Source organism: Myxocyprinus asiaticus, chromosome 22 (genome assembly GCF_019703515.2).
Source record: "Myxocyprinus asiaticus isolate MX2 ecotype Aquarium Trade chromosome 22, UBuf_Myxa_2, whole genome shotgun sequence".
Lineage (NCBI taxonomy): Eukaryota > Metazoa > Chordata > Actinopteri > Cypriniformes > Catostomidae > Myxocyprinus > Myxocyprinus asiaticus.
This window is the reverse complement of record NC_059365.1, coordinates 40,581,204-40,604,952: the sequence shown is the minus strand read 5'-3', so window position 1 is coordinate 40,604,952 and position 23,749 is coordinate 40,581,204. Positions and strand designations below refer to the sequence as shown.

General features: G+C 39.9%; 1 protein-coding gene across 1 annotated transcript in view; it reads right to left on the bottom strand.

The window, feature by feature from the left end:
• The window catches only part of loxl3a (lysyl oxidase-like 3a), a 125,208-nt gene that overhangs the window by 21,628 nt on the left and 79,831 nt on the right, over positions 1–23,749 (bottom strand). The window contains exon 9 of the mRNA XM_051650332.1: positions 20,386–20,545. Coding sequence (XP_051506292.1) covers positions 20,386–20,545 — 160 coding nt within the window. The remainder of the gene's footprint in view (positions 1–20,385; positions 20,546–23,749) is intronic.

Genomic DNA, 23,749 nt, shown 5'->3' with positions numbered 1-23,749 from the left:
GCAGAGACCCTATTGTTCTTCTTAGGATTATAATTGTTACTATTATTAGGACCCAAGCACTGAAAGTGCGGAGGCCCTATTGTTCTTCTAAAGAGTATTATTATTATTATTATTATTATTAGGGCCCAGGCACTGAAAGTGCGGAGGCTCTATTGTTCTTCTAAGGATTATAGGAATGTAGGAAAGCAGTGCGTAAATGGAAAAAATACAGGCTTCAAGTGTCTTATGAAATCCTTAAGAATTGTCTATCTGCATACCAGCACTCTGTAAAAGTTGCAAAAAACATATCTTTCTGATATAATCTCTAAAAGACCTCATAATCCAAAAATTCTGTTTAACATGATAAATACAGTGCTCACTCCCACTGCCACCTCTTGTCTTGATGCAACACCTGAGATTTGTGTAGCATTTTTAGATTTCTTTATTGGTAACGTTGATGCTTTACAATATTGCATTACCACTAGTAGTCATGACCCCTCTGAACCAGCCATTTTTTCTGTATGGTTTGAGCGGTTTAAAAGTATATCTCTCACTGAGTTGATAGATATGGTCCAAATGATAAAGCCTACCACCTCTTCTGTTGATGTTATTCCTGCTCGGCTCCTCAGTGAGGTGCTGGACACTGCTGGTTCTAGTGTGTTGACTATTATGAATAGCTCCTATATAATATAATGGCATTGTTCCATCCTGCTTTAAGCAAGCAGTGATCCAGCACTTCTTAAGAAGCCAAACTTGGATCCTACCAACCTTAATAAATTCTGGCCTATTTCTAAACTGCCATTTTTATCAAAAATCCTGGAGAAAAAAAGTTTTTTCTCGGCTCCCTTCATTCCTATATGAAAACAACATTTAAATAAATTTCAGTCTTGTTTTAGAGCTCGTCACAGCACAGAGTCTGCACTACTCAAGGTGATGAATGATTTACTGCTCACTTTGGATACTGGTAGACCTGCAATTTTAATGTTGCTTGATCTTTGTGCTGCTTTCGATACAGTTGATCATACTATTCTCCTAGACCGTCTTAGGTGTGAAGTTGGTATTAAAGGCACATCCTTAGATTGGTTTACATTTTACCTTTTAGATAGAACTCTGAGTGTTAGGATTGGGAATTCCTCCTCTCCTTCTGCACCTTTCAATTGTGAGGTACCTCAAGGTTCCATTTTAGGCCCGATTTGATTTTTTTTATATATGCTTCCCCTGGGTACAATTTTTAGGAAATATAACATTTCATATAATGGTTATGCCGATGATATACAGCTGTATGTCCCACTTAGTTCTGATGATTCATATTCCGACATTTTTAAATGCTTTGAGGATACTAAATGTTGGACAGCAAGAAACGTTCTCCAGCTAAATGAGAGCAAGACTGAAATTGTTGTGTTTGGCCTACCTTGTGCTGTCTCTGATATCACTAGCAATCTAGTGACCCTGTCATTAAATGTTCACCCCTTTGATAAAAACTTGGGAGTGATCTTTGACACGGCTTTAAATTTTGAAAAACAAATAAGTGCTGTGGTGAAGGGCAGCTTTTTCCAGCTCAGGTTTATTGCTAAATTAAAACCATTGCTCTCATTTAGGGATTTGGAGATAGTTATTCATGCCTTCATCTCATCCAGACTTGACTATTGTAATGCACTGTACATGGGTCTTAGTCATTCATCTCTTTATCACTTGCAGTTAGTCCAAAATGCAGCTGCTAGGTTGCTGACTGGAACAAGGAAGAGGGAAAGTATTTCACCTTTTCTAGCACCTCTTCACTGGTTACCAGTCCAATACAGGATTCATTTTAAGATTTTGTTATTTATTTTTAAAGCTATTAATGGTTTAGCCCCATCTTATCTCTCAGAACTCCTTAGTCATCAACAATCCTTCAGGACTCTCAGATCCACTTCTCCTGCATACACCACGCTCACGCTTGAAGTTTAAAGGGGATCGTGCCTTCTCCGTAGTCAGCCCTAGACTATATTCTTTGGCTTTTGTATGAATGTATATTGTATTGTTTATTGTTTTTAATGTCAATCTTGCTTTTTAATTTCCCCTTAATTCATTGTTTTATTTGCTCATGTACAGCACTTTGGTATACACTATACACTGTTTTAAAATGTGCTCCATAAATAAACTGACCTTGACCTTGATTATTAGGGCCCAAGCCCTGAAAGTGCGGAGACCCTATTGTTCTTCTAAGGATTATAATTATTATTATTAGGGCCCAAGCACTAAAGTGCGGAGACCCTATTGTTCTTCTAAGGATTATAATTATTATTATTAGGGCCCAAGCAGTAAATGTGCAGAGGGCCTATTGTTCTTCTAAGGATTATTATTAGGGCCCAAGCACTGAAAGTGCGGAGGTCCTATTGTTCTTCTAAGGATTATTAGGGCCCAAGCACTGAATGTCTGGAGGCCCTATTGTTCTTCTAAGGATTATTATTAGGGCCCAAGCACTGAAAGTGCGGAGGTCCTATTGTTCTTCTAAGGATTATTAGGGCCCAAGCACTGAAAGTGCAGAGACCCTATTGTTCTTCTAAGGATTATTTTTCTTCTTCTTCTTTTCAAAGTTTTCAGTACTTTTGGGGTACTTGACATGTGTGAAAACTCTTGAAAGTTTTCACACACATCAGAGTCGTCGGCCTTTAGGGTTAGGCAAAGTTGCAGGGGAGGGTGTGCAGGTGGGGCTCCCTAGAACCACCTAGAAGATGTGCATGTTTGGGGGGCTCTGTAGCACATCCCTATTGAGCTACAGTCACCAAACTTTGTACACATAGATCTCATCAAGCCGGACAGCTTTCATGCTGACAGTCATAATCTCTGCCCAACAGGAAGTGGGCCATTTTGGATTGTTCGAAAAATGCATGCTCAGGAATTTGAAATACTCAAATGTGGGTGACGTCATGCCAAAACACTGACGATGCAAAATTGCGAACTGATTTTTTGATATATAAAACAGTGCTGCATGGCGACGCGATAAACTAACATCAAAACATGGGAAAAAGGAAGTGTCTCATATCTTCTGCATGCATTGTGTGATTTACATCAAAACTGAGCCAAATGTTTGGCCTTGCAGGCTCATCACATTGATGTGGCTATTGTGGGTCATGGTCATAGCATAACTGGCAGAAGAAAGTGTGGCACTTTTAACAGACTTTGAAATATCCCTCTTATGTTTACCTGAATTGCTTCAATTCTTTTTAGAATAATGTCAAGACATGCAGATTTAAAATTCTGAAGGGATTCTTCATATCTTAAACAGTGTTGCCATGGCAACGCATTAAATGTCATTATTCCTTTTTATGTATATTCACATGTTTTTGAGGTACTTGGCATGCTTGAATTTTCATGATATTTTGCACACACATCAGAGTTGCCTGGGCAAAAGTTAACACATGGGCATGGCTGGGGAGCTCTGTAGTGCCACCTTTTCACAAAAGTGGTGGGGTCAGTTTCTTCTATGGTCACCAAACCTGCTACATGTATTGTTCTCATCAAGCTGAACAACTTACAAAATTACAGTTATTAGCTCAACCCAACAGGAAGTCGGCCATTTTAGATTGAATGTGCATTTTTTGAAAATTGCAGGCCCTGAACTTTTGAATACTCCACCTAGGGGATTCATGTGACTGCCACCAAACTTAGGCAATATTATGCCAAGACATTGAAGATGCTAAATTGTGAATGGATTTTTGATATTTTGAACGGTATTGCCATGGTGATGCAATAAATGAAGGGCAAAAATGTGAAACAGGAAGTTCCTTATAACTTCTGTGTGCATTGCATGATTTTGATGAAAATTAAGCCGTATGTTTGGCAATGGGGGCTGATCACATTTATGTGGCTATTATGGGTCACGGTCATAGTGCCACCAACTGGCAGCAGGAAGTAAAGCAATTTTAACAGTCTTTGAAATAGCTCTCTTATGTTTACATGAATTGCTTCAAAATTCTTTAGAATAATGTCAAGACACTGCTGATGTAAAATTGTAAAGGGATATTTGATATCTTAAACACTGCTGCCATGGCAGTTTATTGTCCAAGTGAAAGTAGTTTTTAAAGTGAAATAAAAAAGCTAAAGAAGTTTAAGTTTATTGTAATGAAAATATAATGCACAAACTTTTTATTTTTTATATAAATAAATATAACAAAAATATAAAATGAAATGTAAAAAATACTAGAAAATCAAAGCAAATGTCTAACCCAGTTCTGAGTGGAATTTGATCAGACGCAGTACCAGAAATGTCCAATAGAAGACAGCCAAGCTCCATTGTTGAGTGACTCCCAAATAGCACGATGATGTACTGGATTAGATCCAGTATGTACTGGATGTTGTAACGCATACGCTGGAGTGGATTTTGGTGACGTCATGATTATTTGAACATGCATGCGCTAACTCAATCGCACCAATGAACTGTTATTGTATGTGTTTTGAGCGCTCATGTTGTCTTTGTTTGGTAAAATTTTCATTGTTTATGTCTGGACTAATGAAATATATATATATATATTTGTTATGGATGTTAGAATACAATGCGCAAATTAGATCGTTAATATTTCATGATATATGCATGCTCAATGTTTGTGTTTGTTGCAGAGCTTCAGTTATTTTTTATCATGTGATCTTAGGTTTAAAAGCTAAATGTATTTTGTGATTAGTATAAATTCATAAGCAATTAGTAGATTTAATGTGTGTAAAATGCTTTGTCATTTTAACGTGCTTAGTGGTGTATAAATAGCCAGTATGAAACAATCATCTTTAAAACAAGCTAAGGGATGTTACCATTTTATATGCATTCAATGTTAACATGTTTTCAAATAAATCCATATTTGTTTATTTGATTTGAGTCATATTAATTTACTGTTGAGTAGAAGCAAAAATGAGTCAACTATATGTGTTTTTCATTCACGTTCATGACTTTACCAAAATCCACTTAGAGGCATGCGTGTTACAACATCCAGTACGTAGTGGATTTAATCCAGTATGTCATCGTGCTACAGGCTGCAGTGAGGACAGACTCAATAGGCTCATTTGAGATGAGCAAATTCTGTGCAGAACTGATCACCGGTGATCACCGGCAGGTGCATGCCGGTTAGAAATCTGTCCGACTTGCTGTGATGTCATGAAGACATATGTTAAAAAATGTCCCGCGAGAGTGAGGCAGCGCAGTTGTTTTTTCCGAGCTGTGCGAACTGCAAGCATGATGGGAAATGACTTGCTGACAACACATTGTAATACTCATTGGCTTAAACAACCATAAAGTTTCATTATCTTCTAAAATGTTAGATTTTTATGACAGTGCAATCTTTGTATGGGATATTTGATAGGTATCATATTTCTGAAATATCTAAAATACGTGTCTTAATTAAACTAAAAATGGTAGGGAAGACACGTCTTAAGGGGGAATTAAATAACAGGTATATTGACTGTCTTGTTCATCATATTTATTTTCATTTAAAGCAACAGAATTGAAATTGTATCCACTTTATCAACAACAAAGCACATAAACTTGAATCACGCAATATCTGCCTTTGATCTCGTAGCGGCTGATCCACTACGAGAAGTGAGAACTGTCCAATTTGACAGCTCTTATTTCACTCCTCCCCTGATTGCAGCTGTCTACTCTCGTCTACTTTCAAGGCGAGGCATTTGACATCTCAAACGAGCCTATTACAAAATGTGCATTGGATATTTGCCTAGAACAATCCGGCCAATAGATCTCTAGTAACGGTTTGACTGGCAGGTCATATAGGCAATAGATGAAATTACTGTTTACAAACAAACGCTTCACGCTGCCCCTTCCGGGTTCTTTTGGTTGCCCAGAAAAGTACTGCTGTCTATGAGCGCTTTGCCCAAATTGCGCTGAAACTGTCCAAAAAGTGCTGTTTGTGGGGTTGAAACACCCCGTTTCCCACAGATTACTGGAGATTAGGGCTTCTTTAAATAAAACAGATGTTTTTAATTTCCAAAGTGCTGTCGCTGTAACAGATATGAGGTCAAATATGATCTAACGATGATCAAGACCACCATATATGACATAATGGGAGGAACGGGACCCGTCTTCACCACCGCCACGCATGGACTACTGTTTCAGAAAGGATCAATAAAAATAATGTCATACTGCAAAAATAATGTCTTAGCATATATTTTGAATGCAGTAAATAATATTGTTCAGTCAAAATGGCTGTTAAGTTTTGATATGGAATATGATCATATTAAAGTAAAATATTATTATTTGTTGTATGTGGGTTAATAATTTAAGCAGTTAAGACACATATTGTATGTCTGATGGTAGTTTTCATTTCTAAGTACCCAAATTCTTAGGCTTTAGAAGTGTGTTAAACGCGTAAGGATGTGTATTCATCAACCAGTTACATGTCCGACATAATCATACAGGCTCAAGTTTAAACTTGTTTGCTGATATTTCAGAAAAGATCCCACATACTTTCTTCACTGTAAACCATAGATATTCCTTTATAATAACATTTTATTAATATTAAAATACATTATTACATTCTGTAAAGCTTAAAAGATTATTCAAACTGCAGCACTGCCTATTTCCACCATTGAAAACTGCTGCTCGAAACAACCCGGAAGCATGGTTTCCTGCGGTGTGACGTCAGAGTAATTTTATCATGTGAGGTTTCCATGGTTGCATGGGCTGGCCTTTCTCAGTTTAGAAAGCGACATTAACCACATGATCATTTCGAGCGATCCAGAGAAATTATCTTGTATAATATATGGCAGAAAATATATAATATGTTTGTTGAAAATGAAAATAGTTGCTGGCTCCAACTGCTTACAGCACTTGCATTGTAACAAGTTATTATAATATTTCTAATCTTGTAAACGTCTTATATTATATTGTGCAATAAAATGTTGTCACTTTACATGTGGTTTGAGAGGTGTTTCTAACATTAGCTTTGTTTAGATCCCAAACTTTATATCTTACTGTCTCAACTTTATAGCATTTTATGAAAAAAAAAAAAAAAAAAGACTTAGAAAAAGCTTTCATATAATTGATCTTTTTGTATTATTGTTCTCAAATTCATATTGTGTTTTTATGCCAATTCCTGCCTAGTTTACTCAGATAATTGTGCATATGTGGTCTTTTGGGAATCGTTAGGCTCATTTGAGATGTTAAATGTCTCGCCTTGAAAGTAGACGAAAGCATGAAAATAAATATGATGAACAAAACACTCAATGTTATTAATTCCCCACATTTGACATGTCTTTCCATACATTTTTATTTTAATAAAGACATGTATTTTAGATATTTCAGAAATATGATACGAATCACATATCCCATACAGAGATTGCACTGTCAGAGTCCTGGGAATATTCACATATAATTTATACACATAAAAACATGATATTAGAGATAAAAAATCAAACATTTTAAAAGAGAACCAAACACCAAGGTTGTTTAAGCCAGTGAGCATTAAGCTTTGCCATCAGCAAGTCATTTCCCATCGTGCTTGCAGTTTGCCCAGCTAGGAAAATCAACTGCGCTGCCTGCCTGCTACAACTGCGTCCGCCTTGCTCTCGCGGGAGTACTTTTGACATATGTGGTCATGATATCACAGCAAGTTGGACAGATTTCTAACCGGCATGCACCTTTCGGTGATCACCGGTGATCGGTTCTGCACAGAACTTGCTCATCTCAAACGAGCCTAATGAAATGCATGCTGTTTTTTCTTCAATCATTGGACTGGATCATAAGCAGAGAATGTGAAACATAAGTAGCCTACTGTCACTCACAAGTCGCATGTTTTAAAAATGCACTCTTTTAACAATTTAAAATATGTTTTCACTCGAATGTTCTAATTGCAAAATAGACTGCAGAAGATGAAAGTTGAGTTTTTAAATTTAATTTGATACCAAGTATGTGAACACTGATGATGTTTTTGATATAAAACCAAGCATTTGTTTTTTAGCCACACTCAAATGGCCCACCTGTTGGCCAGTGACAGTTAACAGGTTTAAAATGGCCATGTAAGACGGCCTCTGTAGCACCCCCTTTTTCACCTACAGTCACCAAAATTGGTACGTATATATGTAGTTCTCATCAAGCCGGAGAACTTTCATAATAATAGTCATTAGGTCAGCCCAACAGGAAGTTGGCCATTTTGGATTTTTTAATATTGCAGTCTCTGAACTTTTAAATACTCCTCCTAGGGGATTCATGAGACTGTCACCACCTTTAGACAGGATTATGCCAAGACATTGAAGATACTAAATTGTGAACAGATTTTGTATATATATCGAATGGTGTTGTCATGGCGAGGCATTAAATTAATGGTGAAAATGGGAAACAGGAAGTGTCTTGTATCTTCTGTGTGCAATGTGTGATGTAGATCAAAATTGAGATGTATGTTTAGTTTTGGGGGCTAAACACATGGATGTGACTATTTTGGGACACGGCTATAGAGACTTTAAAATAGTACTCTTATATTTACCCAAATTGCTTTACAATTGTTTAGAATAATGTTAAATGCCAAATGCATGGGTCCATTTCCACCCGGTGGCTTTCGGAAAACAATGCAAGGTGGACACATGCATTTAGCATTTAACATTAGCATATCTTCTGCGTGCATTGTGTGATTTAGATCAAAATTGAGCTGCATGTTTGGTAATTGGAGCTGATCAGAAGGATGTGGCTATTGTGGGTCACAGTCATAGCGCCATCAACTGGCAGCAGAAAGTGTGGCACTTAAAACAGACTTTGAAATAGTCCTCTTACATTTACCCAATTCGCTTCAAAATTGTTTACAATAATGTCAAGACACTGCTGATGGAAAATTGTGATGGGATCTTTGATATATTTAATAGTGTTGTCATGGCAATGGATTAAAGTACATAGTGTTGTAGTCAAACTGGAATGGTGGCATATACATATCTATTACGCATTGTATGATTGGTCAAAGTTTACATGAATGTTGAGTTGTTGCGGTGTCCATCATGCATTGTTTACGAAAGCCAACGGGTGGAAATGGACCCATGGTGCTTGGGTCCGTCATCGCTGCTTGCAGCTATATTTATTATTATACTTTTTTTTTCAATGTTTCGGGGGCTTTTGGGGCACTTAACATGCTCAAAAGCTCATTACATTTTGAACACACTTCAGAATCGTCGGCCATTAGGGCTTGGCAAAAGTTCATGCATTGGTGTGTAGAGGGGGCTCTGTAGTGCCACTTAGAAGATGGGAACATTCGGGGGCTCTGTAGCACATCCCTTTTGAGCTACAGCCACGAAACTTTGTACATATATAGATCTCATCAAGCTGGACAACTTTCACGCAGCCACTCAACAGGATGTCGGCCATGTTGGATTGATTGTGCATTTTTTGAAAATTGCAGGCCCTGATTTTTGATATATCAAATGGTGTTGCCATGGTGAGGCAATAAATTCATGGAAAAAGTGGGAAACAGGAAGTGTCCCATATTTTCTGCATGCATTGTGTGATTTAAATCATATTGGTGCTGTCTGTTTGTTCATTGGGGCTGATCGCATGGATGTGGCTATTGTGAGTCACAGCCTTAATGCCACCAACTGGCAACAGGAAGTATGACACTTTGTGTAAGGGGGGGCTCTGTAGCACCCCCATTTTCACCTACAGTCACCAAAATTGGTACATATATAGAGCTCATCAAGCCAGACAACTTTCACACTGACAGTCATAAGTTCCACCCATCAGGAAGTCGGCCATTTTGGATTGTTTGATAAATGTATGCTTTGGAATTTGAAATACTCCTCCTAGGGGATTCATGTTACAGGTAGCAAATGTGGGCGACATCATGCCAAGACATTGATGATGCTAAATTGTGAACAGATTTTTGATATATCGAATGATTTTGCCATGGCGACGTGATAAAGTAACATAAAAAAAGTGAAACAGGAAGTGTCTCCTATCTTCTACATGCATTGCGTGAGGTACATCAAAATTGAACCGTATGTTTGGCCTTGCGGGCTGATCACATTAATGTGGCTATTGTGGGTCACGGTTGTAGTGCCACCAACTGGCGAAAGGAAGTGTAGCACTTCTAACAGACTTTGAAATATCCCTCTTATGTTAACCTGAATTGCTTCAAGTTTTTTTTAGAATAATGTCAAGACAGTGCAGATTTAATATTCTGAAGGGATTCTTGATATTTTAAAGTGTTGCCATGGCAACGCATTAAATGTCATTATTCCTTTTTATGTATAATCACATGTTTTTGTGGTACTTGGCATGCTTGAATTTTCATGATATTTTGCACACACATCAGAGTTGTCAGCCATTAGGCTTGGGCAAAAGTTAACACATGCACGTGGCCTGGGAGCTCTGTAGCGCCACCTTTTGACAAAAGTGGTGGGGACAGTTTGTTATTATTCTCATCAAGCCGGACAACTTTCAAAATTACAGTCATTATTAGCTACACCCAACAGGAAGTTGGCCATTTTGGATTGAATGTGCATTTTTTTTTTAATTGCAGGCCCTAAACTTTTGAATACTCCTCCTAGGGGATTCATGTGATTGTCACCAAATTTAGGAAATATCTGAAGAATCAGAATCAATATCAGAATCAGAATCAGCATTATTGCCAAGTATGCTTATACATACAAGGAATTTGTCTTGATGACATGAGCTTCCAGTGTACAACAATAAAAAAACAATACAAAAACAGCAGCAAGACATAGATAATAATACAAAATAAAAAATGAAAAATAATTATACACATACGTACAGACACACACATACATACATACACACATACACATGGGTAGTGCAAATCTAATACAATCTGTTATTGTAGGGCTTTACTGGTTGTTTAGATCAGTGTTACTATAAGAAATAATTAACAATTATTTATTTAGTTATTAATTAATATTTAAATTAATTAATTGAATCTAACTCATTAAAACCTCATATGGGGCTCCAGTAAATGTAGTGCACTACGTTTAGGAGCAGGTTGAGTTATTAGCAATAATAAATAATTATCAAAGATAATTATTAATTATTAAAATCAATAGAATATTGATGAGAATCAATGCTAGCTTTTTCTAATCCTTTAAATCAACAATTATCAAAGATAATCGTCAATTGTTAACATCGATGAAACATTAATTACAATTAATGCTAGCTTATTGATCATTCAAATTCAACAATCATCAAAGAAAATTATCAATTATCAAAAATCAATAGAATATTAATAAGAATTAACATTGACGGGGCACCACCCGGGAATCAGGGACTAATAACCAGATAGTATAACAGTCTCAATATTAGATTATTTTCTTAGGAAAATCGACATCCGAAGAATATCGATTTTCGGGAAAAAAACAATGAACGAAGGCTTGAATCCGAGCACTGACATCCCGTCAGCATGACACAGGTGTATGCAAAACAAACCAAAACACTTCTCTTTATAATATAACAAGTTTATTTATGCAGTAATATCAATTAATAATTAATACAATGCAGTCAATAAACTTCCGACTTACAACTACAAACTAAACAGTGATCTGATTAGATATGGAAATCAAAATAATCCTATAACACATGAGGGTGTGTATGTGTGTGTGTGTGTGTGTGTGTGTGTAAGGAGGGACATGCACAAAATGGCGGACGTGACTCTCGTGGAGAGTATGTCATGCGAGACTTCCGGCCAGAGAATATGGCCACGAATGTGGGTGGAGAGAAGCCAGTCAATGGTGTCTACCAGTTACCACGTGTATCTGCTTGTACGATAGCTTAGGGACAAAGCTGAGCTTTATCACGAAGATATCTACTAGCCAAAAATGTGTGCGAGAATGTTTGTGAGGGGTAGAGCGTGTGTGTGTGTGGTTAGTACGAGAGAGAGAGAGAATAAAGTGACGGCCCCAAAGCTGATTTTGCGATCGTGGGAGAGAAAGCAGCTGTTAGTTTATCACTCAGAAACGCGGTGGACGGCTCGTAAACCGTCCCGCATTCTTTGATTCTTTAATGGATAAACTCAGTTTGCCAGTCTCACCCGCGATGGCGGAAATGCACAAAAGCCCAATGTGGTTGGACCACAATACAGCAAATCAAATTTGTGATAATTAATACCCTGAGTATTAATAATGAGAGGACATGGCGGTCCATAAACTGTACAAGCAATAACCTTGGTACACAAGAATGTCTGATGGTTCTGGTGCTCAGAGCTCTGAAGCGTCGGCCAGAAGGCAAAAGTTCAAAAAGGTAGTGGGCAGGGTGAGTGGGGCCCAGAGTAATTTTTCCAGCCTTTTTCCTCAATCTGGAAGTGTACAGTTCTTGAAGGGCGGGCAGGGGGCAACCAATAATCCTCTCAGCAGTCGAACTGTCCTTTGTAGTCTTCTGATGTCTGATTTCATAGCTGAACCAAACCAGACAGTTAATGAAGTGCAGAGGACAGACTCAATGACCACTGAGTAAAACTGTATTAGCAGCACCTGTGGCAGGTTGAATTTCCTCAGCTGGCAAAGGAAGTACAACCTCTGCTGGGCCTTTTTCACAATGGAGTCAATGTGGGTATCCCACTTCAGGTCCTGTGAGATGGTAATGCTCAGGACCCTGAATGACTCCACTGCTGCCACAGTGCTGTTTAGAATGGTGAGGGGGGTCAGTGTTGGGGTGTTTCTCCTAAAATCCACAATGATCTCCACCGTTTTGAGCATGTTCAGCCCAAGGTTGTTTTGACTGCACCAGACAGCCAGCTATTCAACCTCCCTTCTGTATGCAGACTCATCATCATCTCGGATGAGGCCGATGATAGTGGTGTCATCTGCAAACTTCAGGAGCTTGACAGAGGGGTCCTTGGCGATGCAGTCATTGGTGTAGAGAGAGAAGAGTAGTGGGTTGAGCACACATCCCTGGGGGGCACCAGTGCTGATTGTACAGGTGCTGGAAGTGAGTTTCCCCTGTCTCACAAGCTGCTGCCTGTCCGTCAGAAAGCTGGTAATCCACTGACAGATAGACATGAGAACAGAGAGTTGGTGTAATTTATTCTGGAGTATAGCTGGGATGATGGTGTTGAAAGCTGAACTGAAGTCCACAAAAAGGATCCTTGCATATGTCCCTGGTATGTCCAGATGTTGCAGGATATGATGCAATCCTATGTTGACTGCATCATCCACAGACCTGTTTGCTCGATAAGCAAATTGAAGGGGATCTAGAAATGGTCCAGTGATGTTCTTCAGGTGGGCCAACACCAGTCTCTCAAATGATTTCATGACCACAGACATCAGGGCGACAGGTCTGTAGTCATTAAGTCCTGTGATTTATGGTTTCTTTGGGACAGGAATAATGATTGAGCATTTGAAGCAGCATGGAACTTCACACTGCTCCAGTGATCTATTGAAGATCTGTGTGAAGATGGGGGCCAGCTGGTTAGCACAGGATCGAAGATGCGCTGGTTAGACGCCATCTGGGCCTGAAGCCTTCCTCGTCTTTTGTTTCCGAAAGACGCGGCTCACATCATCTTCACAGATCTTAAGTGCAGGTAGCAGGAGGGGGGTTGCAGGAGGTGTTGGTGTTTGTGTGAAGTGAAGGTCAGAGTGGGTGTGGGGTGTGAGATTGGGCCTTTCAAATCTGCAGTAGAACACATTCAGGTCATCAGCCAGTTGTTGGTTCCCTAGAGGGTTGGGGGTAGGAGTCCTGTAATTTGTGAGTTGTTTAATGCCACTCCACACTCATGCAGGGTCGTTAGCTGAAAACTTGTTTTTCAGCTTCTCAGAGTATCTTCTTTTAGCCACTCTGATTTCCCTGTTCAGTGTGTTCCTGGCCTGATTGTACAAGACTTTATCCCCACCCCGCAAGCATCCTCTTTGGCCTGACGAAGCTGCCTGAGCTCTGCTGTAAACCACGGTTTGTCCTTGTAGGAATGCACATATCCTTACAGAAACTGATATATAATGTAACAGTATCTGTGTGCTCGTCCAGGTCTGTGGCTGCAGCCTCAAAAACACTCCAATCCGTACAATCGAAGCAGGCTTATAGTTCCCGCTCTGCTTCATTGGTCCACTCTTTACAGTCCTTACTACTGGCTTGGTTGATTTTAATTTCTGCCTGTAGGTTGGAAGAAGATGAACCAGACAGTGATCAGAGAGTCCCAAAACTGCTCTAGGGACAGAGCGAAATGCATCCTTTATTGTTGTGTAACAATGATCCAGTATATTCCTGTCTCTGGTGGGGCATGTAATGTGCTGTTTGTATTTGGGCAGTTCACGTGTGAGGTTTGCTTTGTTAAAATCCCCAAGAATAATAATAACTGAGTCCGGGTATTGTTGTTCCGTGTCTGTGATTTGATCAGCCAGCTGTTGCAGCGCCGCATTCAAACACGCGTTTGGCACGATATACACACTCACCAGAATAAATGAGGAAAACTCCCATGGCAAGTAGAAAGGCTTACAGTTAATAAAGAGCGCTTCCAAATTAGGACAGCACATCTTCTTTAACGTTGTTACATCTGTACACCAACTTTCATTGATGTAAAAGTATGTTCCACCGCCTCTCGTTTTCCCCGTTAACTCTGCGATGCGATCCGCTCTGAACAGTTGGAAGCCCGGTAGATGAAACGCGCTGTCCGGAATGGCTTCACTCAGCCAAGTTTCTGTGAAGCACAAGGTAGCAGAGGTTGAAAAGTCCTTGTTTGTGCGGGTGAGGAGATGTAGTTTGTCCGTTTTGTTAGGAAGAGAGTGGAGATTTGCTAAGTGAATACTCGGCAGCGCTGTTCGAAATCCGTGCCAATGGAGTTTGACCAGCGCACCGGCTCGTCTTCCTCGCCTGCATCTCTTGAACAGCAGAGCTGTGCCTCCAACTAAAATGACTAGCAAAACATCTGAATATTCGAAAACCGGGAAAAGATTGTCTGGTTCATGCTGTCGAATGTTCAGCAGTTCATCTCTGTTAAAACTGACTGGAAAAAGATTACTAACACAGGACAAACAAAAACAACAAAAGAACTGAGGAGCTCCACACTGAGGCAGCCATCTGTGGCACCATCATGGTGATCATATGCATATGAAGATGCTAAATTGCGAACAGATTTTTGAGAAAGATAAGTTAAAAGTTTCTGTGTGCGATTTCACTGTTCTATATAATTTGTCTGTAACCACATACATAGATATGGCCTAATAAAATGATGCATAGAAAACCATGTCGGCATTCTTGTCACGGCTTCAGTAAGTTTGTTGCTTTGTTTTTTATGTTTTGTTATTTTCTCTCCCTCATGTCTCGCAGGCACGGCCGGCATGCATGATCAGTGTTTCCATGGGAACATTGATTGTTCCCAGGGGAACACTGATCATGCCACTAATTAGCAGGCCAAGCAACACCTGGTTCCCGTCTAATTCACTCCCTTCTTAAGCCCTTCGTGTTCTCAGTATCTTTGCTAGATTGTTGTTTGGTGTGAAGTAACTAACCTTACTCTCTCTGCCTAGTTGGTCTTGTCTCGTGTATCTGTTGGTTGCCCGCAGGTCGGGTGTGTGGTTGCCTTCCAGTTTGCTGTGGGTCAGCTGGGTTTCCATGGAGGATACCGGAGGATCGCCCTACCCTTCTGGGCGTTGTTCTGCACCTCACTAAGCTTCAACGGAGGATTCCATGAATCTATTTCTGACTTCCACAATGCACACACTCATTCTACGAACACTCTTCATGGATTGCCCCTTGCGCGGCCACGGTGCGTGCACTTCTCAGAGATCCCCTCCTGCTGCTGCAGTCGGTGCTGGGATCCTCGACATTCACAGTGACTACTCATATTTATTGTAAATAAATCCTTTGAACTGTTCCTCTGCTCTTGGGTCTGTTTGTCTTGCTGTCACTTGTTACAATTCTGAGTTAGTTTGATTCATATATTGATATAACGTTCATCTTGTTTAATGATATTATGCATTAAGCACTGCTGCAGGTTATATAAAAAGCTCTCCCCTGCAGAATGGTGTAGGGCCTTGGCCCACTCAAAATGGCAGCAGAGACTGCATGGCCCTTTGTTCTATAATCAAAGGAGAGACATTGAACTCGGTTTCCCAGGATCCTTCACAAATTCACAACTGGATGCGAAGTCCCACCCATGGACCCAGTCTCAAACGCCATTGGTCGAAAGCGCCCTAAAACCGATGACGTCATCTTGTCAATAAAACCAGCGGACAGATGTAGTTCGACCTCTCTGTGCTAAGCTCTAGCTGGCTGTTAAGGGACATCTGTACTGTGCACGTACTGAAGGAGTTTTGGACTGAGAACAAAGAGACCACATTTTTCTAACCTCACCATTTGGCCACGGTAGAGTAAGATTAACTTAGCTTTGTTCGAGTCTTATAGTATACTTATAACAACCGGTTCAGTTTCACTGTAAAGCAACAGTGAATTTATTTTGAAAAACGGAAAGGTGACCAGTTTCCCTTCTCCCTCTTTTTCATTCAACGTTGACTACCTTCTGCATTCTTCTCCATCGCTGGATCCGAAGAATAAAGCAGAGATGCGTCTTTTCGCTGACGAGCGTAAGACAAGGGACCATCCAGACCGTTTCTCCTGACCGCTCAATGCAACAGGAATTCCAACGGACAACCCTACTGAAATCATACAGTATTTCCCAAGTAAGGCTTGATATCAGATTTAGTTTAGAAAATGTGATTTTTCTTGTGAAACTAAATCGTATTTTTGATTCTAAATGCTGATGTTTTGAGTATATTTGTATGTTAAACTCTGCTCGCTGTTTGCTGTTTCGAGCAGGGAGATTTGTATTAGTTTTCTTTTGGGGTTACGTTTGTTTTGTTGAGTGATCTGAACTAGTAATTCAGTCCCGCTGTTACGAGTGGTTACCCTCAATTAAATTGCATGCACTTTTCCTCTCTCTCTCACTCTCATTCTCTCTCTCTCTCTCTCTCTCTCTCACTGATATTCATTGAGTGAGTGGCGCCACGGTTTATGTTCGACTCAGGCTGGTGAACCAAATTCTCCCGCCTGTTTCATCAGTTCCTTTGTGTGTCCGCTCATTTCCACCCTCACGTGGTATCAGCTCCATTTTGGATCTAACCCTCCATTTTGAACATGATCCTCCATTTTGATTCCTTTGTTACCTCATCTGGACACACACACACACACACACACTCATATACACACACACACACACACACACACACACACTAGCATATAGCTCCACTGTTAGTTAGGATTTCCTTTATATATTTTTTTGCTATTTTTTGACCCGTAACTTTTGAATTGTATGTCCTAAAATCATGGGGTTGGTGTCTGTGGATTCCTTAGGTCATGCGAATTTCAATGATACCAGTTTGTCCCATATCGGCCATACTGCCTCTCCTCCATATTGACATATGTGACCCCGTCTGTAAAATCCCGGCTAAAGTCGCATAATCTAATTATGAGATTAAGAGCGTCAAAGTAGTCATAGCCATAAAAATGACGAAAATAGATAATGTGTGTTTATTGCTGTAAATGATATATTATACCAAGGGATTTGAGATACAATAATCAAATTTTCATTTATAACATGATAAATACTGAAATTAATGATTTTATTAACACCATGTTTTATAATTTTACGCAAAAAAATACTGGATTTGAGCTTCCTAAACATCATCTCTGGGTTTATTTCGGCGCAAATACACCTGCTGATTCTTGTATCATTCGGTTCAGGAACTTCTTTTCTACCAATAGAAAGTGTAAATAGACCTTAATATCAATCTGCACGAGCGGCAATCAGGTCAACACTAGTTAAGGCAAAAAAATGAGAGTTAAGCCGGATTCTGATGTCTGTGGAGATTTTTTCGTGTCATCGCCGATATTTTAAGAACAGCTTATTTGTTTTGTAGCTCAACATTCTGTCAATAATAATAATCTTGTTTTAAGGACATTTTAGGCCTGCTACGTGTCAAAATAATTCGTTTTCTGGATGCTGATGCGTCGGGTTGATGAATTAACTATCTGACATGGCACTTATGAAGTGTGAGCTGGAACAGAAAATAGCTGATTGCTTAAACAGCTTGTTTGATATTAATCTCGGTGGAATTGCCCCAAATTATGATACAACCGGTTTTATAGCTGATTATTTTCTGGAGGATGATGGTTCTGTGTATACAAAGTTTGAGACTGACCTGATAAAGGGACAGTTCACCTAAAAATGAAAATTCTGTCATCATTTACTCACCCTCATGTTGTTCCAAACCTGTATGAGTTTCTTTCTTCTGTTGAACACAAAAGAAGAGATTTTCTACAGAAATATTATATATTAATTAATTTATATATTAATGACATTTTCTACTGATATTTCATTTTACTAATAAAGTTATACAAATCATTCCACTGAATTGACTTGGTAATTGTTGCTACAATCAAACTCTTGTGGTACCCCCATTCGTTTCAGTGTTTTTATGCTTTTTGGACATGCACATCATAGTAAATAGGCCTGTTTTACAAAACTTTAAGAATTTTCCCATAAATGTGTCATATATCACTGAAAATGGGAGAATCACAGCTTTAATGTGGTATATGGCACACAGCCAGGATAATTATGGTTCAAATTTGTTGCAGTTTTAAAAATAAGCTTGTTTTTACATTGGAATTTTTCAAAAACATGATTTTCTGAGCCCGAAATTCAGCAAATCTTTGACATAGCCTTACTCAGTCAATATTAAAGATATCACGGTTATATTTTCACAGAATGTTCTTTACATTATGTAGGATGATTTTTTTTTTTTTTTGAAGAAAACAGTGAATCACAAAAAAAAAAAAAAAAAAAGATTTTAGCCGGGATTTCACAGACGGGGTCACATTTATTACAAAATTATATATATATTTAAAATACATTGTTGGAGTTCATAGAAAATTAAAGCAGTGTTAAAGCACTGGTTTATTGTTTCAAGGGCTGTGGGTTCAAATCCCCATCTCTGCAAATCATTCTGTAAAAAGTTTTGTAGTTCTGTTGAATTTTGTAATGTGCTTACTGAATAGTTGCTGGGCTTTACCACAGTAAAATTCTAAATTTGATCTCTGTTGAAAAGTTACATCAATACAAAGTTGATCATGGTGACATGGTGCTATTAAACAATGTCTAACTGAGGGATCAGTGGTTAGAGCCATGAAATGGCAACCAGAAGGTTTCTGGTTCAATACCCACTTCAGCAAGTCATGCATTAGAAAGGTGTGTAGTTCTGGAGATTTTTGTGTTGTGCTTACTCAATGGAGGCTGGGCTTTTCCCAATCAAATGCTGATTTGCATCTTTGTTGAAAAGTTACATGAATATAAAGTTGATCATGGTAAAAGCTGTGCTTGGCTTTTGGTGGGTCCCATTGTCAATTGGGATTGTGGTGGTTCTGTGGTGCAGCAGATAGCACAATGGCCGGTGGAACATAATGTTGTGGGTTCAAATCTGTCCAGAAGCAATGTTATCTATTGCTCTGTGAGATCTTTGGGTTGGCAGTGGTTGCCATGCTGGTGCTTGGCCCCATAATTGCTGCTTGCAGCTATATTTACAATTGTATTTATAATTTAATTTTGACTAGTAATTTTATAGCAGTTTTTATAGAATGATTTTTAAGTCACTGCAAAAGGGGCCGGTGGAACAAGTTTGACAGAATAAAATGTTTGGATTTAAATGGATTTTTTTACCACTTCATTATTTTTATTATATTTTCATTTCATCTGAAGTGTAGTTAGAATTTAGAAATATTTTTGGTTTAATTTTTTCATGTTTCAATAAATTAATTTAATTTTTCAAAATCAAAATCGACCAGTAGAAGTGAAGTGCGTGCAGATACAATCACTGTTTATACTAGCCATGATTTGTGTGTCAGTAGATGAAAATGATTTATAATAATTAATTTAACAGAGCATACATCCAAATTCTGATGAGAATCATATTTTACATGTGTTTAAAAGGAGTGTGTCGCTGTCATAGAAATATGTCTGACATTCATCAAGGACGCAATTAACGCACAGAAGAACGTAATTTTAAATTTTTCTAATTCATTACATACAGTCCATTTACACTACCAACTTCGTATGAATGTGCTGTCTTTGTTTAAATCATTGGTGTTTGAGGGAATGGACTATATAATAGGACACAGATGTTGAATATCCAGAGAAGAACCTCAGAATTATATGGCACTTGGTCACATCTTTTGCGCTTTGTACAGGCGATTTCGCCAAACCCACTTGCACCTAGACTTAGCGCATACTTGTACGAAAATACCAAAACTTCATGGCCATGCCCATTGACTTTGCGCTTATGACTTATGGCATTGCGTTGCGCATAATGCTTGCACTCTTTAAATAGGGCCCAGTGTGTGCAGATAAACACTACTTTCAGCTGCCACAATTCATTCTTAGTAAATTCCCAGCTGTACTTATCTTAAAACATTTGGATGCTAACAAATGTTTGTTCCTTACAGACTTGCATGTCACTCACTGTCTGAGCAGATGACACCAGCGGAGAACTGCGCTCCCGCTCTCTTGCAGCTGACGACAGAATGATGCTGACAGTCGGTCAGGGTCATCTCATCTCCCTTACATTTCACCCCGCTCAGCACCATCTCCGTCACATTACTGCTGTCCCAGTACCACGTTTCCTACACACAGGGGAGAGCTCATTAAAAGGTGAATACATTTAAGGTGAAGTGTGTAATTTCTGTGCAGAGGTGGAAAGTATAGAATTGCAACTACTCTTGTTACAATACTTGAGTAAATTTTTCAAATTTTTCTACTTTTTTGAGTATAAATAAATGATAGTACTTCTACTTGAATTGGTTAAAAATTAAGTATTCAATGTCACTATTTATTTTTCAACTAAAAAACAAAATGACATAACATCCCTGAATGCCTGGCAAGTTATAAGCACTAAATATGCTTATATATGCTTCCAAACTGCATGCCTGAAGCCCGCAGAGCACAGCAGCTTGCTCCAAAGATTGGATAGCATGAATCTCTTGTGTGAGTCCTCCAGGCTTCACTCGATAACACAGCGCAGAGCCCAAAACTTATGCCATCCATTTGAATTCTACAGAGAATACTATACTTTAAAGTGCTTTACACTACACGTCATCACCCATACTAAAATGTATCATGTTTTTACTGTGGTAACCAATTCTCGAAGTGGGCCAGTGCTCAATGGAATGCCTTACTGACAATGATGCGCAATGCTTTTTTACAGTAATTATTGCGTAGGCTACTGGCAGCTCTCATAAACTGCCGCGGGTCCTCTTCTCTCCCTTCTCCACAAGACAATCTGCCCTATCAACTAGACAAGAACTGTAATATTGTAATCTTCTACATATTTCATCTTATTCTGCAAAAGAACCATTCATTCGGATATGAAGGGACCGTCTGACTGATGTGTTAAACCACCGATCACTCTTTACATGTTTTAAAGGTACGTTTTATTTGTATCAAACATGTTTACACAGTGTAGTTTGACAAACATGGGGAGACATCTTGTCTATTTGTCTCAAACAAAATTTTTAAAAACCTTTAAAAACATATGATGCCGGAAGTCTGGAAACTTTCAGGTTCTTTATCATGATCAATTTATTTTGTATTTTTTTGCAGTTAATATAAATTTGTGAATGTGCTTCTTAATATAGCCTATATTTATTTCCTTTAAAAAATGTAATGCATTCAGTCTTGATCCATCTAGTTCCTCTCCTGACATCACAAAAGGAAAAACAGTTTCAATGTCAAATTAAGTAAATGCATTTACTGCATTAATTTGTTTTAATAATCTACAAAATGTACATTCAATACCGTTTAATAATCTAATAAATTTTATTTAGCAGTCCTAATAAAGGCTGAAATCAATGACAGTTTGAAAATAAAATAAAAAAAACTCTGGGTATGTCCAAGTGTGATCATTAAACAGCAGAAGGATGAAATGTTATTAAATATTATAGTCACATGTGCTGCACGCTACAGAATGAACAAGAGGTGCCGCTCTGTCATATGATTCCCATACACACGCACACATGGGCGCACGCATACACACACTAACACAAGCGCAACACACACTTCTGGTGCCTATTTTCATGCAGTCTGCTTAGAGTATAAATGGCTGTTAACACTTACAGTTGAAGTCAGAAGTTTACAAACACCTTAGCCAAATACATTTAAGATCAGTTCCCTATCTGTCACTCACTCGAAGTTGTGTCGATGTAGTGACACTAGGGGTCACTCTTGGGAGCCCCAAACACCTCTGCTTTTTTGAAAAAAAGGCCAATGGGAATTGGCGAGTGGAATTTGCATGCAACTCCCCCGGACATACGGGTATAAAGTAACTGGTATGCAACCACTCATTCAGATTTTCTCTCCGGAGCCGAGCGGTTGTATTCAGTGCACTGAATTAAATTTCCCTCCAAAGACGCACCTCAAAACTGCTGGATTTACGCGCATTTCAGTGGCTTCTCTCCCTCTGCACCCGTGGAGTGCAGAGAACGCCCCTGGGCGCTTCGGCAGAGCGAAAAAAGAGAGTATATTCTAAAAGAGTATTTTCATTCACAAAAAGAGCGGCACACATGGAACATCTTTTTAAAGATGGCTTTCCGTTTGTGTGTTATTCCTGGTTGCGGTCGCTATCTCTCCGCTTCTGACGGCCACGATCGCTGTCTTACGTGTCTGGGCGCTGCCCATGTGGAGACATCGTTTGTGGATGGATCATGTCCTCATTGCAAGGACATGACCATGGCAACGTTGCGGTTGCAGCTTGCTTTCGTAAGAAAAGTGCAAACTCACGGTGCACTTGGGTCCGCAGAGCGCCGCCACCTGGTGTGGGCGCCTGAAGCTCCCATCCAGGGCCTGTAGGTTTACGTCGTCCCTGACGACCAGGGCCTACGGTGCCACTGAACAAGCCGCCTCCGCCCTGCACGCCATGGCTTTCCTGCAAGTACACCAAGCCAAGGCACTAAAAGAGCTGCACGAGGGTAGTTATGACCCGGGATTGATGCAGGAACTGCGCTCGGCGACCGACCTCGCTCTCCTGGCGACGAAGGTCACGGCGCGGTCTCTCGGGCAGGCGATGTCCACCCTGGTGGTCCAGGAGCGCCACCTTTGGCTCAACTTGGTTGAGATGCGAGAGGCTGACAAGGCATGGTTCATTGACGCAACTCCCCAACTCCCAGGTTGGCCTGTTCGGCGACACCATCAAGGACTTTGCCCAGCAGTTCTCGCGGTGAAGAAATAGACAGAGGCCATACAACACATCCTGCCCTGGTACGGTTCAAGATCCCGCACCCCATCTGCTCATCGCCAAGGGTGTCCTCCTGCAGCAAGAACACCAGCTCCGCCACAGCCCGCCCCCGTGGCCCGGCCCCGGCGTGGAGCCCAATGCAGGAAACAGACGCCACCCGTCTCATGGCCGGATCCACCCAAGGAAGGATTCGAAGCGCCCCTGAGACGGGCGACCCAGGGGCGAGGAGACCTGCTTCTCTGGAGCTGGTGAACAGACCACTCCATCCCCCGTTGGAGGGCCGGGAGGAGAATCTTTTGTTTCTTTTTTTGCCACATGCTCAAGAGCCTTTTCTCGTTTCCAACCTGTCACGATGGCTGACCCGGACCATCCGACTCGGCTACGTGATTCAGTTCTCCAGGTGCCCGCCCAGATTCAGCGGCGTCCGCTTCACCTCGGTGAAGGGTGAGAACGCCGCTACCTTGCGTGCAGAGATCGCTACCCTTCTGCGCAAGGGCGCGATAGAGCCTGTCCCTCCAGCTGAGATGAAGAAAGGGTTCTACAGCCCTTACTTCATCGTACCGAAGGCGGTGGGTTGCGACCAATCCTGGACATGTGA